We start from the raw sequence: 15,703 nt of genomic DNA, 5'->3' as shown, positions 1-15,703 counted from the left end.
GCCTGTTCCGCGCCCCCCCCCCCCCACTTTATTTATTACCCTTTTTGGCAGCAACATAAAAAACCAGCATAAGTACAAAACACACAGTGTAATTTTGTAGTCATAGATATGGTAACAGTAATATTGGCTTACAAGATTGATGTAACCATATCCATCAAAGCATACAGGAAGAAACTTTAAAGATGCAAACAGTGATTTTGGTCCTTTTTCCTCCCCACAATACTCTTTAATTCACCCACCGTGCAGGCTTCTGAAGGAGAGAATTCCAGCTTCTATTACCTACCAAACAATACAATACTTTTAGTGCACCCCTATTTTGCAAATGATCCTACCTGCTTTGCTTAATTCCCACCCCCCTCAGCCCCTCACAATGGCAGATAGAACGCAGTCTTCAAAGTACAGTGTTTTTAGAAGCTGCTCCAATTATAGTAGGTTGTTTGTTCTCCGGAGGCTTATCATCCAGTTGTGATTGGTATCTAATCCAATATTTGAGTAATAAAGGCTGCAGTGGGAGATAACAGTTACAGGCTACTGCCCTTGTTATGGTTCACACAGACAATTCTTGCACAAGATAAATGTTGCTATTTGTTTATTCCTTCAGAAGAGTAGAGACTTAGGTCCTTTGGCAACCATTAATTCGCTAAGCAATATGTATACATATTTGTCTATCATCTTTTGCACTGTGGGCACATCTCTTTCTCCACCGCACTGCAGGATATTACATTCTCACTGTGGGGATATTGCATTTTCAAAGCTCTCAGAAAGTAATATTTCTCACTGGAGAAAATGTGACATCAACTGTTGGTACTGTGATCTAAGTGTGGGAAAATGACAGTGTTTCACCAGAACCAACTGAGTGTTTTTTTGTGTGCTACTTAACTAGTAATGAGCAGCATCATGGGTGGTATTCAACTAAGTTTTACTCAGAGTAGTGCCATTGAAATCAATGGAAATGATTGTTCATTAATTTCAGTGGGTCAGGACAGGCCATACATCATCCAAAACTCTGTCCTCCCACAAAGGGCTGTGGCCAGAAGCAACGGCGGAGCATGACTCCAACACACCTGGGACTGGAGGGGGCGGGGCAAGCAGCAGAGAACAAAGGCATCGCGCAGCCAACCCCCCCCCCCACTGGAGCAACCCCAGCCCAAAGCGGAGGCTGTTGCGCCCTTCTGGCAGCCCCCTCCCCAGATCCGAGCCTTGCAAGGCTGCTTGGTGTGGGGACATGGCATAAACGAAAGTCACCTGGCTTGGTTGCTTTGCTTGTGTTTTGAAAGACACTCGCTGCTGCAGGGCGCCTGTTTGTGCATGTTGTGTTTTCCTGCAGAAGGTTCTGCTTCCAAGTTCGCCCCCGCCCCACATCTCCAGTGGGATGGAGTCAGGCTTTGCCCCCCCGCCACAGCTCCCTAAAGCCGGTGCCAGCTGCTCCCAATTCGGGATGGTAGTGCCGGGAAGCGAGTGCACAGTGTGCTCGGAGCTGAGTGCTGGCACTGGGGAAGTGGTGTCCCCGCCTCCCAGCTGGTTGGCTATTTTGTCACCCCCCTCACTGATGACACCCGGGGCAGACCGCACCTCCCGCACCCCCTTCCAATGCCACTGGTCAGAAGGGCTTAGAAGGAACACCCAGGGGCTGCTGCTACCCTCTTGCATCGACTGCCTGAGACGATCGCATCACTTTGCCTAATGGTAGGATTGGCCCTGAGTACATGGGTGAGAGAGGTCGCATTGGAGATGGGGAGAAGTTTGGTTGTTTGCATTTAAAGGCAAACCCAGCAATCTTCACTTTCTGAAACAATGCAATGCATATATTTGGAGAAATTTGCACTAAACAGCTGATGAATTTCCATGAGTACTTTATAAATAATACAAAGTAAGATAGAAAAATGAGAAACTGAGTGAAACTAAAAACACCAATTCTCCCATCCTTAGAGCTGACGTGTCCATGTGTGCTGTTGAGCTGGACTTGAAGACTTCAGGACTCTCCTTTTTGGCCCTAAATAGCACTTTTCCTGGGCCACATTGTTGCTTGGATATTGCCGTCTTCCAGTATATGGGCTTCTCTGTCAGAAGTGGGTTTGAGCTGATGGATGGTGTCTTAGAAAAAAAAGGGATGGGTTGGAATATCTCCCAACTCCCTTCAGTTCAGTGATCTTGCTGGGAATATTCTGATGGGAGACCTAGAGGAGGAAGCCTGTATTGGGAAAAGTGATGGAGTCCATTGAAGGTGAGCAACAACCTTTTATCACATGGAGAAGGGGCCTGCATTGTTCACCTTCATTGGGCTGTGACAACAGAGCACATGCGTCTAAGAGATAAATCCTGATAATTAAAAAAAAGAGCTGTGGATTTCAGGTGCCTCAGTACAGCAGATAATCTCTGCAGCCCTTTCCAGTCCACACCCTGTTCCCCTGCCTCTGACGCAAACGCAGCTGACAGATTGAATGGAGCATATTTGAACTTCCATTTGCATCTTCCTGGACAAGGCATCCTCATATCCTCCCCAGATAAAAGGCTTTAATAAATTTACCAGGAAGGACACTTTCAAAGCACTGTGCCGCCATCAGTACCATGGAGAGGAGTGGACTGTGATGCACTCGGCAATGGTAAGAAAAAGGACTCTCCATTTCTTACTTCTGGGCAACAAGTTGGAGACGGATGCAGGGAACTAGAGTTTCAAATCCTATCTTTGATAGCAGGAAAGACAGACAGGCAGATGATTTAGACTGTAACCTGAAGCTTGATTACTAATGATTAAGGCCACTGAATTCAGTGAGAAGGACCTCTTGACATAAAATGACTAGAAAGTTACATGCTATTTGTATAATCATATGGTTGCTTAAACTGGAACACTGTTTTCTTTTCTTTTTTTTAAGATACAGGTAGCTTAGATGCGCTGCTCCATTAGAAAAAGAACCTAAAAGATACAATAGGAAATAACCTTTAATGGGACTGCCAAAATGTCACAGAAATATCAGGCAAGGCTGTGAGTTCTCCTGGACTCTTCTTCGCACTCGATGTTAATCAAAACAAGGTGCAGTGGGAGGAAAAAGTAGAATATTTTAAAGCCCCAGAGGCTACAGTTTATTAGAGTCTTTATGATGGAGTTCAGGAGGAATTGTACAGATTTAATTACATTTGACTCTGCTTGGTGCTAAGGAGATTTCAGAGTCACTTCTAGACAACCTGTTTATTGAGCATTTATTTGCACAAAATCTGTGAGCAGATTTTATGACAATGGATATTTATCGAGCATTGATTCTGATTTGTTTGTGGGGGAGGCTATCTGATGCCATATCAAGCAATTATTATCCCACACTTTTCCATACATCTTCCTGTCACTTACTACGAAAGTCTGATTTATGTGTGCATGTGAAAGTGGTTTTGTTGCAGAACAGTGCCAAATCAACTTTACTTTTGCAACCTGAATTTCCTGGTGTGCAACTGAACCCTAACAGCAAAATAGCAACTGTCCAAAAATGAAGTCTGAAAGCATCCCATGTTGCAATGAAGGCTACCAGGACAAAGCAGCAATAATAAATATCCACTCATTGTTATTTTTAAAAATATGAAATAAAGCAATGAGGTTTTGCCCCCCAGAAGTCTTTTCATAAGACTGTAATCAGTTTGAAGCAATAGATGGGTATCTTTGACAGATAAATTGAATAGGGGATAAAAACAGTTGGTGTTTGGATATTTAAAAGTTCTGCTGTGTTGATTGATGAAGCCAAAAAAGGAGGATACTCTGAACATGAAAAATCGCCGTGGATAATAGAATGAAATAGGAATATATGCACAACTTTACAAACAAAGGTTCACGGGGAATGCAACTCATCACCTCGGAAAATAAGGGATATCCATGTTAATGGTCTTTTAACTTTTATAGACTTGTTATAATTTCTATGCTATTATAAGTCTTAAATGTATTACTGACATCTATGCCCCTCCCCTTTGCCTCTGCTTTCATGCCTGCATTCTGTGATGATTTTGTTCTAAGCTTGATTTTCCATTTTAATGTAAAAATATATAAAAATCTACCTACCTATCGAGAAAGATAGAAAAAACAGATAAACAGATTTTTTAAATCCACTAGTTTGCTATGGAGTGTACACCCAGTACCCAACAGACAATACCTTTGTCTAGTTTTGTTTCCCCATGTCTACTACCACAAGTGCCATTTTTCTTTTCCTTTTTTTATCTGGGCTTTCTTTCTCCCCAGCCATCACAGCCAATTCCTTGATTATATTTTCCTCCCCCACTTCAACAGACAATTCAGTGTCCCTTGGGTGGAAAAGTACTGGGAAGGGGGTGCATTCTGCCCATGAAAACATTCACAAAACTTGGTTCTGCCTTTTAGTTCTCTCCCTGGGCCCATCTTCCCAGTGAATGTATGTGTGAATGACCCCAGGTTCCACCCATCGCCAGCTACTGACTGCCACATCCTCTGGCCCGCAGTCCCAATTGCCCATCCACTGTATGGTGGCAAAAGGGCTGCCTACCCCTGGATTGCAGCCTTGTTGGTGCAATGTGAACAATGGGTTAAATTGCACAGTGCTTGGTCTCATGTCTTGAGGAGCACATCCCCCACGTCTGGAGGCTCTGAGGCAAGGGTGCCAGGTGCAATGGGTTGCCATAGCAACACCAGCGAGGTTGAGTGCATGACTTGCTGAGCCATTCCCCTCCCATTCGCTCAAGAAATATGTCTGTGCATAGAGAGATGGGTGTAATAGTCTCTTTCATCATGTCCTGAGGCTGCCCTGTTTGTGTGTCATGGTCTGACTGTGAGAGTCGGGGAAAGAAGCTGTGGGTTTCATACAGCAGCGTTAGCTAGCATGTCGGTAGTGTTAGCAGATCTTTCTGTACCTATGCATCTTTACTTCGAAGACCAGGAGAATTGTATGTAGTAGACAGTAGAGTTTAGCTTTGTCTCGAGTCTGGAGCCAATAAACACCTTGAAACTTTGAAGGTAGCCCTTCTGGTCCTTTCCCCAGGTTACACACCCCTCTCTGAAGGCCATGTCCCCACACTGACCCTGCTATGCACCTTCCTTGACATTTTTACCTGGCTGGCAGGTTTCCTCTGATAAGGCTTCTTGCTAGCCTGGATGCAGAATGGGACTCTCTGCATGCAAAGCGGGGTGGGGGGTGGGGTTTCAAGAAACCAGTCTATTGCATGAAGGTAACATTCGCTTCCATTGCTCCACTCATTTTTACCCCAGAAGCTAGCTGAGGAGGAAATGTGGTCCTCAGGCTGAAAAAGGTTTCCTAGCGTTTACGCTTTGAAATCAATGCGACTTAGTCCGACACTCTTTTTATGGACTCTTATATTTGCAAATGGGATGCGGGTGGCACTGTGGGTTAAACCACAGAGCCTAGGACTTGCCGATCAGAAGGTCGGCAGTTCGAATCCCCGCAACAGGGTGAGCTCCCGTTGCTCAGTCCCTGCTCCTGCCAACCTAGCAGTTTGAAAGCACGTCAAAGTGCAAGTAAATAAATAGGTACCGTTCCGGCGGGAAGGTAAACGGCATTTCTGTGTGCTGCTCTGATTCGCCAGAAGTGGCTTAGTCATGCTGGCCACATGACCTGGAAGCTGTACGCTGGCTCCGTTGGCCAATAAAGCGAGATGAGTGCCGCAACCCCAGAGTCGGCCACGACTGGACCTAATGGTCAGGGGTCCCTTTACCCTTTACTTTATATTTGCAAATAAACCACCCCAAATTGAAAGATGAATAAATATGAGCATGGAAACTCATTATACAGCAAGTGCTTTTTGAGCACTGGAAACTTATCCTCCTGGTTGGTCTTCTGAAGCCCAAGCGTTTGGGTAGAGGTTTTGCAACATTTCCCCCCTCTTACAGCTACCTGGGGACTGAGAGCCCCGAGAAGCAGGCGAAGAAGTGCACCTCGAAGCTGATGGCGCTGCTTTCCCCAAGGTTGCCAATGGATTGTGCCCCGCGGAGCTGGTTAAAGGAGGGGAGGGAATCCCGGAAGTTAGTGCTGCTGGTTGTGTTTGTTGCCCTGCTGGTTGACAACATGCTGCTGACAGTTGTGGGTAAGTGGCACATTGCTTTGTCTTCTCTCTCCTCTGAGCTGTGTTAATGCTGACAGACAGGGCTGGATCCAGGCCAGTATCTTGCAGCTGACCTCCTCCAGTAATCTCCCTCCCAAAACACGGCCACTAAGCTCATTTGGCTCCATTTCTGCAGTCAGTTGGATGGCACCATTTAAATTTCCCACTTTTATCTCTGGCAAGTGACCCTTGAGTGGTTGCCTAGAATCATAGAGTTGGAAGGGACCCCGAGGGTCATCTAGTCCAACCCCCTGCAATGCAGGAATCTCAATAAGCGGTCCTCATTCCGTTTGAAACCACACCGTATCCTGCTTAGCTTTGCAAAGCAGTTTTATTGCTGAACCACACTGGGAGGTGAATGTGGTCCCCCACCCATCCCTTAGAGTCACAATAGCAGCATGTCTGCTTCCTATCAAACAGTCCTCGGGTTATTAAATTATATTGCAATTATTGTTGTTCTTGTTGTTGTTGAGACTTTCTCATAAGTTTTGATTCAAGGAAGCTTACAACACTTAAAAACAACATTATAAAATACAAAGTAATAGAAACCAACTAGTTAAAAACAAGAGTTAAAATACATCCAAACACAGATTAGAATTGATGTTAAAATACAGTTTGCCCTGGCAGCGAGCCTGGTCATTAGCACCACCTGTGCCTTAGTTTTCAGAGGCCTGAATAGTAAGGTATTAGCTTGCCAATGGGAGAATAACAAAGAGAGAGCCCACCTCGTCTCTCTTGGGAGGGAATTCTGCAATATGAGAGCAGCCACAAGAAAGGCTCTCTCTCGGGTCACCACCAACCATGTTTCTGATGTTGATGGGACCAAGAGAAGGGTTGAATGGGACGACTCTGTAAGAGGAGCTTGCTTCATGCCTGTCTTCTTATCCGGCTGCTCTGCTTTGTGTCTTGCCCACTAGAAGTGCAATATCTAACCTCTCGACGGACTTCCTTGCAGTGCCGATCATTCCTTCCTTCCTGTTTGCCACCTACAAAAGCGCAAACCACTCTTCTCTTCAGACCACAGCGATGACGACTGCTGCCCTCTCCTCGACAGCTCCCTATGCTTCAGGGCTCTCTCCAGATGACGAAACCACAGTGCTCACCTTGGACTCTCATGCTCATCCCCCAAACGAGACCCAAGACAGAAATCTTGTCCCTCACCTTCCCACGACCACTTTGCTGCTGAGTAACAGTTGTACAGATGGGGTGGACTTTCTGTCCAAAGAGAACGTTCGCGTTGGGCTGCTCTTTGCCTCAAAAGCCACGGTGCAGCTCTTAGTCAACCCATTTATAGGACCTTTAACCAACAGGTACGTTTTTTCATGAAAAAACGAAACCAAAAAGGGTGTTATTCCCCTTACTTTTGTGTACGCAAGGAACCACAGACAGCAGGTCCCTGTCACAAACAGAATTGCAAAAGTGGCAAGGAAACTATAGCACTGAGGACTGAGGGAGTTATTTCACACACTGCTCTGAGAGGTTCCTCAGCAAAGTGTCCTCTGTGGTGCCCTACTAAATTTGCTGGGCTCCTGGCTTTTGGCTTGCTTGATGGAGGGGGGGGGAGTAGTGAGGTGCTATGAGCTGCTGCTTTTCCACCGTGCCCCAAATATGCAACATTGTGGTGCGTGCTGACAAACCATCAGTCCAGGCTCCATTTAAATTTTCTGCAATATCATAGAGTGGCACTATGCTGGGCATTTTGGGGGCTTGGTGGGAAATACTCAGTGGTGCCTGTTGCTTCATCTAAGGGAGAGACATGACAGGTGTCAGCACTGGTGGTCTCTTTGAGGGTAGACGGAGTGCACTTGTCATTGTAGGTTTACTTAATACATGAATCATTTGCCACAATAAAATTCCCAAAGCACTTAAGAAGACGGTCACACCCACAACATACATTTAAAGCAGTAGCAGAGGAAGCTGCTTGGGTGCCTTGGGCGGCGCAGCCAGGGCGGGGCGAGCCACCCATAGGGGCAGGGCAGGACGCTCAGTGGGGCCTCCGAGGAGTCTGCCTGTGCCCTCCCACCCAGCCGCCCTACAGCTGAGGGGGAGGCAGCAGGCAGACTGTCTGTGGCAGCACGGAGCCTGCGGGCGCCCAAGCCACCGCGTCACTCCCAGGAGAGACGTGTGGCTGGGGCATGCCGCAGGCCCCGTGGTGAATGTCGCCCAGCATCTTGTCACCCCCCTCGGTGGTGACACCTGGGGCGGCCCGCACCCACCGCACCCCCTTCCTCCGCCCCTGATTTAAAGCACATGTATTATTATTATTATTATTATTATTATTATTATTATTATTATTCTGCTGTTCATTTATTGAAGTTACCTTAAACAATACATTGATTACAATTCACAGTAAATTGAAGAGCTATTCTGATTTTCTTGCTCCAGAGTTCTTTTCTTTCTTTTTTAAAAAATATTTATGCATTTTTAACTACTACTACTTCTATCATGAGACGTGGGTGGCACTGTGGTCTAAACCACTGAGCCTCTTGGGCTTGCCGATCAGAAGGTCGGAGGTTCGAAACCCCCTGACAGGGTGAACTCCCGTTGCTTGGTCCCAGCTCCTGCCAACCTAGCAGTTCAAAAGCATGCCCCAAAATGCAAGTAGATAAATAGGTACCGCTCTGGTGGGAAGGTAAACGGCGTTTCAGTGCACTGCTCTGGTTTCGGTATTCCATTGCGCCAGAAGCAGATTAGTCATGCTGGCCACATGACCCACATGCAGACAAATGCTGGCTCCCTTGGCCTGTAATGTGAGATGAGCACCGCAACCCCAGAGTCGTCTGCGACTGGACTTAACTGTCAGGGATCCTTTATATTTACCTTTTTTACTTCTACCATTATTACTATTATATTATATTATTAAATTTTCTCAAAGAATTATTGGGACAGTAGTTTAGCCCTCACAAAGCTACATTTCCCAGCACCCTTAGCAAACTACAGTTCCCAGGATTATCGTGTGCTTTGTGGATGCATGATGTGGATGTGACTGCAAAATAAAATTCTGTAATGAATATACATTAACCTATGTTTTCACATCATTGTGAAATGATGTGAAAACTTTATCTAAAATGTATAAGATGTTGTTAGATTGGAATTTAGTAGATGAGGAAGTCAAGTCCGTTATGATTCACTGGGCTAGAGATGTGGGCCATAGTATACAATTTGAAGATTGGGAAAAACTGTGGAAAGATGGATTAAACTTTACAGCATGTACGACAATAAAAGAAAATGTCATGAAGATGTTTTATAGGTGGTATATAACACCTATAAAATTATCGAAAATGTACAAGGTTTGTAATAAGTGCTGGAAATGCAAAGACAAGGAAGGCTCCTTTTACCACATGTGGTGGGAGTGTAGAAAAGTGAAAGAATTCTGGGAAAAAATATATATTGAACTCAAGAAGATCCTAAAATATACAGCAGCCAACTGACCTGTAGGACCTGAACAGAAGAGAATTCTTCCCTCCTAAGGTTTCTAGCAATTGGTATTCAGAAGCATGGCTGCCTCTTACTGTGGAGACAGAGCGCAAGGATCCTGCCTTGTAGCTACTGATAGCTTTATCCTCCACAAATTTGCCTAATCCTTTTTTAAAGCCCTCCAAGTTGTGGCCATCACTGCTTCCTGCAAGAGTGAATTCCATAGCTTAACTACAATGGTACCTTGGTTCTCAATCCGTTCCGGAAGTCCGTTCCAAAACCAAAGTGTTCCAAAACCAAGGCGCGCTTTCCTATAGAAAGTAATGCAAAATGGATTAATCTGTTCCAAACTTTTAAAAACAACCCCTAAAACAGATTTTTAACATGGATTTTACTATTTAATGAGACCATTGATCCATAAAATGAAAGCAATAAACAATGTACTGCAGTCACACAATCAATCAATCAATCAGTAGCTGAACTGGTTCCACACAGTCACAAAAACAAAAAAAAGAGCTGCAAAAACAAAAACGCAAAATAAATAGCAAAAACAGACAGACCGCAGCGTAACACTCAAAACGGAAGTGTGGCACTCGAATCGGAAGCGTAACGCTCAAAATGGAGCATATTCGGCTTCCCAAAAAAGTTCGCAAACCAGAACACTTACTTCCGGGTTTGCAGTAGTTGGGTTCCAAGTTGTGTGAGTACCAAGGCATTTTGAGAACCAAGGTACCACTGTATACGCTTTGTGAAGAACTTTCTTTTGCCTGTCCTGAATCTGCCAGCAATCATCTTCACTGGATGCCTACAAGTTCTAGTGCTGTGAGAGAAGGAGAAAACTCTTCTCTACCCAGTTTCCATACCATGTATAATTCTATGCTATCGTGTTGCTTTTTAACTCTGTGAAAGACATAGAGTAAAAATATCCAGTCAGTGGTGCTGCTCAGCTGCTCTGTGCCAAAAGGATGGCTAAGTCAGAAAGAGGTGGACCTTCTCTGGACAAAGCATTCCACGGACACATTCTCTGGTCTGGGGAATAAGTGTGTGCTTAACAGTGAATGCAAACCCTTATGTCTTCTCTCCCTGCAGGATAGGATACCATATCCCCATGTTTCTTGGATTTGTCATCATGTTCCTCTCCACCCTTTGTAAGTATCCTGCACCTCATACCTGGCCTTCAGGTATCTTGTCTATGAGTGAGAGTGTGAAATTTGCCTATGAGTAAAAGTAATATTTTTTGAAGCAAGCAGGGTGCTTTTTGTTGTTATTGTTCTTAGAGGATCCACACGTGTGTTCTAGTGGGCATCCATGTAGGAAAAAAGCATTTTCTACTATGTGAGGAAAAGGGGGAGAAATACCTCTTTTATGATGTTATTTGCCACCTGCAGATTTTATAAGCTTGTGTGTTAAAAGCATTTTTAAATAATAAAAAATAGCTGCCTGAATTAATCAGGGCACCTTTTTCGTGGATTAAAAGTTTTTAAACTGACCAATTAATCTACAGAACATTGCAACCTTTATTACAAGTCAGGCCTGTAACAAAATGCTGCAGTATTTATTCTCATGCTCACCCCATAATCAGAATGCTGCAAGTGGAGGTCATTGACTCACCTACCATGCCATCCTCCAGAATATTCCATTCTCCTCCTCCCTTCCCACCAGTCCTCATTGGGCTGTTTCAGTGGCGTAGCGTGGGTTGTCAGCACCCGGGGCAAGGAAGTAATTTGCGCCCCCTAACCCGTGGATTTTAGCACTCGAGTCTCTTCCACTAGATTAGTTAAAGAAACCCTTACCCCCCTAAGCACATGTATTGTTTGTTATGAAAATACTGGTGTAATTAAAGTAAAATGCATCTAAATACAAGTTTATTTTCAAACACTTTATTGAGTGCGAACATGCATTACACATTCTCCACATTTTCAGCAGGTCTATGAATACAAATCTACAAATATAGTAACCTAGCATGGGCCATGCTATTATATGTCGTCTCACAACCATCGTAAACGACAAAAAATATCAAGAACAAAAACTAAACATCAAAATGGAACCATACCCTGGAGATGATCCAAGACTGGGCTAGATGGAGCCAACTTCCTCAATCCTGTACCTCTAATTGTAATTCTTTAATAGAAGTGCAAGATATCAATCTGTATATACAGATTAATATAAATTCGCCTGCTTTTAATTAGCACAATTTTTTCAACAATGGAATTGGAATCTACATTAAAGTCTCTCTCAATGGACATCTGCCTTGTGCACCATCTCACATCTGCCTTGTGCACCAGATTCTTTTTTGTATGGCATGATATAGGTGTAGTATTCTGCTAAAATTCTAAAAAAAGAAAAAAAAGAAAATCACTTTCTTGCCTTGCTGCACTTTTAGCACCCCTTCATTGTATAACCATTTATTTACTCTTAACATAATGTTTATTCACCTTCATGCCTATTGCCTTACTCTTTCAGCAAAAAAATAAATAAATTAAAGGTTGCTAGACCCACCGGCTTACATCAACTTATGTTGAGCTGGAGCAGCTACATATGGATGAAAATCTGTCTCGCCACTGTTGAACCAACCAAACTTCAATCCATCTGGTCAGCTCAACATGCAGAATGACCAGCGTGCCCCCTTTCAATGCAGAGAGACCAGCGTGCCCCCTTTCAATGCAGAGAGACCAGCGTGCCCCCTTTCAATGCAGAGAGACCAGCGTGCCCCCTTTCAATGCAGAATGACCAGTGTGCCCCCTTTCAATGCAGAGAGACCAGCGTGCCCCCTTTCAATGCAGAGAGACCAGCGTGCCCCCTTTCAATGCAGAGAGACCAGCGTGCCCCCTTTCAATGCAGAGAGACCAGCGTGCCCCCTTTCATTGTAGAATGACCAGTGTTCCCCCTTTCAATGCAGAGAGACTTACCTGCAGCGGCGGCTTCTACTCAGTTCCCCGCGTCTCCTCGAGTCCTCCTGCCTCCTGCTCAGCAGCTCAGCCAATTGCATGCATTCGCCTTTCGGCCAATGAGGAAGTGGATCCCACTTCCTGATTGGCTAGGAGGAGGATCCGTGTGACAATAGCGAATTTTTTGCGAAATCTGTGACAGCACTGAGAGAGAGTGAGTGAGCCAGGTAGGGGCAGAGAGCTGCGAGTGCGAGCGCGCCCCCCCCAGATGTTGCGCCCGGTGCGGCCGGCCCCCCCTGCACCCCCCACGCTACGCCACTGGGCTGTTTTATTTCTCAGTCTTCCCTTAGACATTTACCGTATTTTTTGCACCATAACACTCACTTTTTTCCTCCTAAAAAGTAAGGGGAAATGTCTGTGCGTGTTATGGAGGGAATGCCTACGGGTGGCATGCCTATGGATTTTCCTCCTATAAAAACTACGTGCGTGTTATGGTCGGGTGCGTGTTATAGAGCGAAAAATACGGTACATTCTTACATATGTTTGTTGTACTTCTGCAAACCACAGCCCTCTTGCTTCTCAAGCCCTATTTTGGCTCAAATCCTGTCAGCACTCACCATCTGTGTTTGCTATTAGAGCAGGCGTGGGGAATCTTGGGCCCTCCAGGTGTTCATGAACTACAACTCCCATCATCCCTCACCTTTGTCAATGCTTGCTGGTGTTGACAGGAGTTGTAGTTCAGCGACATCTGGAGGACTGAAGGAATTAGAGGTATTGATAACTGCTGCTGTTATAATTACAGTGGTACCTCTGGTTAAGAACTTAACTCGTTCCGGAGGTCCATTCTTAACCTGAAACTGTTCTTAACCTGAGGTACCACTTTAGCTAATGGGGCCTCCCACTGCCGCATGATTTCTGTTCTCATCTTGAAGTAAAATTCTTAACCCGAGGTACTATTTCTGGGTTAGCGGAGTCTCTAACCTGAAGCGTTAGTATCCCAAGGTACCACTGTACATTCCTCCTTTTCAGCCTGGGATTCTCAACATAGACTATAAATAAGATGCAATAGCAATAACTGAAGCAGCAATATCATGGGGCAGGGCTGGGGCACCTCAAGCCAAGGGGCCAAACATGGTCCTCCAAGCCTGTTTGTCTGGCCCTCAGAACTTCCCTCAGATTACATGCTCCGCCCACTTTTGTCTCTGGCCCCGCCCAACACAGGCACATGGCCATCAGAAAGTTGCTGGGAAGAGAATGCGGGCCTTGAGAGAATGTTCCCCATCTCTGCTGCAGAGGGTTTAAAGCACTTCACAAACATCAAACCAATAACCTGACTATGCCACTGTTACAACTGGGCACATCTATTTCCTTCTCTTAGTGTTTGCGTTCTCGAGTACCTACACTTTGCTGTTCATTGCCCGAGCACTCCAAGGTGTTGGCTCTGCCTATTCGTCTGTTGCAGGTAAATATGTGGGCAAGTCTTATCAGCAGTGCTGCTACGATTATATTCTGGGGTGCCAGCAGACACCAGCCCAGTCCCTGTGTGCAAAGGCAGCAGGAGAGGACTCTTCATAGAGGGTGCACCTTAGAGGATGGACTGCAGCTGTAGCTACATGCTACCTGGAGAGGGTGGCGCTGTGGTCTAAACCACTGAGTCTCTTGGGCTTGCCAGTTGGAAGGTCAGCAGGTAGAATCCCTGCAATGGGGTGAGCTCCCGTTTCTCTGTCCCAGTTCCTGCCAAACTAGCAGTGTGAAAGCACACCAGCGCAAGTAGATAAACAGGTACCGCTGTGGTGGGAAGGTAAACAGCATTTCCATGCATTCGTGTTTCCGTCACGGTGTTCCATTGCGACAGAAGTGGTCTAGTCATGCTGACCACATGACCAGGAAATCTGTCTGTGGACAAATGCCACCTCCCTCGGCCTGAAAGCGAGATGAGTGCCACAACCCCATAATTGCCTTTGACTGGACTTAACCGTCCAGGGTTCCTTTACCTTTTCTTTTTACTTTAGAAGGTACACCATAGAGGAGGGGCTGTAACACATGTGTTGTGTGGAAAAGGTATCAGGTTCTCTCCCTGGCATCTTCGGGTAGGACTAGGACCCTGTCTAAAACCATAAAGAGCTGGTACCAGTGGATGCTGGTCCATTAGGGGGGGAAGGGCACTGTCCCACTAACCTGTCAACCTTCAACCAGACCCCATCTTCCTGCCATCATACCTCTGGTTGAGAGCTTCCTTCTCCTTAATCTCAGAGTTGCCCTTGTAGAGGTCAGTATGGATGATGGGCAAAGAGCTTCCCTTGATTCTGGCTCTACCTGCTGTCAGCTTCCTTGCCTCCTGCACCCCCAATGGACGCTACTGCCCACTTGCCAGATAGTCAGATAGACCAATGACCTGGCACTCTATAAGGCAGCCTCCTGTGCTACTAAATGAGGAGTCCAGAATGACACTCAAAACTTATTTCTTCACTACCTATAGCCCACCTTTCCTCCAAGGAGCTCAAGATGGTGTACATAGCTCTCCTGCTCCCCCTTTTGCCCTCAAAACAATCCTGTGAGGTAGGTTAGACTGAGAGATGAGGATTAGCCCAAGGTCACACAGGGAGCTTCACAGATGAGTGGAGATTTGAACCCTGGGCTCCTAAGCTGTAGCCCAACACGCTTACCACTTCACCACAGTGGCTTTATTCTCTCTGTTTGCAGGTCTGGGGATGCTAGCAAGTGTGTACACGGATGACAACGAGAGGGGAAATGCCATGGGAATAGCCTTAGGGGGCCTGGCTTTGGGAGTGCTGGGTGAGTAATCCTTCACATCCACCGCAAACAGGTAGAAACGTCAGAACTTATGCTGGTGAATTGCCTCTCTGTACTGCTTCAGTCTTTCCTTTGCTCAGCTTCCATTATCCCATCTAATTAGACCTGGGATCCATCAGACATTGCTGGACTCCAACTCCCATCAGCCTCAGCCAGCATGGCCAATGATGAAGGATGATCAGGACTTTAGTCCAACTACCTCTGCTGGGCTAAAGAATGAGCCTCCTCCTCATTCCTGAGTCTTCATCACCCAAGCCTAACACACACTGTCCACTGCGCTGTGTTTATGCACTAGCCTGCTGCTAAGTATCACATTCCTGTGCTCCCCTGAACCACTATTTCTAATTTGTGATGCCCACTTAGATCCAGGCAGGTTGTTTAGTTATGTCATAAACTGTAAACAGTATTCTGCTTGATGGCAATAAAAACCTCAAAGCGGTTTACAGAAAAAATAAAACAATACAATCATCAGATGAAAACACACACAGGTAAAAACAACTTCAGTATTTAAACTGTTA

At 45.5% G+C, this 15,703-nt stretch overlaps 1 protein-coding gene across 1 annotated transcript in view; it reads left to right on the top strand.

Annotated features, from left to right (window-relative positions):
- Positions 1–2,179: 2,179 nt before the first annotated feature.
- SLC18A1 (solute carrier family 18 member A1) overlaps positions 2,180–15,703 on the top strand; it is a 32,579-nt gene continuing 19,055 nt past the window's right edge. Inside the window, exons 1-6 of the mRNA XM_053367230.1 lie at positions 2,180–2,603; positions 5,855–6,048; positions 7,022–7,376; positions 10,573–10,631; positions 13,750–13,833; positions 15,075–15,167. Of these exons, the coding sequence (XP_053223205.1) occupies positions 5,910–6,048; positions 7,022–7,376; positions 10,573–10,631; positions 13,750–13,833; positions 15,075–15,167 (730 nt within the window). The 5' untranslated portion in view covers positions 2,180–2,603; positions 5,855–5,909. The remainder of the gene's footprint in view (positions 2,604–5,854; positions 6,049–7,021; positions 7,377–10,572; positions 10,632–13,749; positions 13,834–15,074; positions 15,168–15,703) is intronic.

Source organism: Podarcis raffonei, chromosome 15, assembly GCF_027172205.1.
Source record: "Podarcis raffonei isolate rPodRaf1 chromosome 15, rPodRaf1.pri, whole genome shotgun sequence".
In the NCBI taxonomy this organism is placed as follows: Eukaryota; Metazoa; Chordata; class Lepidosauria; order Squamata; family Lacertidae; genus Podarcis; species Podarcis raffonei.
Note: the sequence above shows the minus strand (reverse complement) of the source record. Positions and strands in the feature narration are given on the sequence as shown.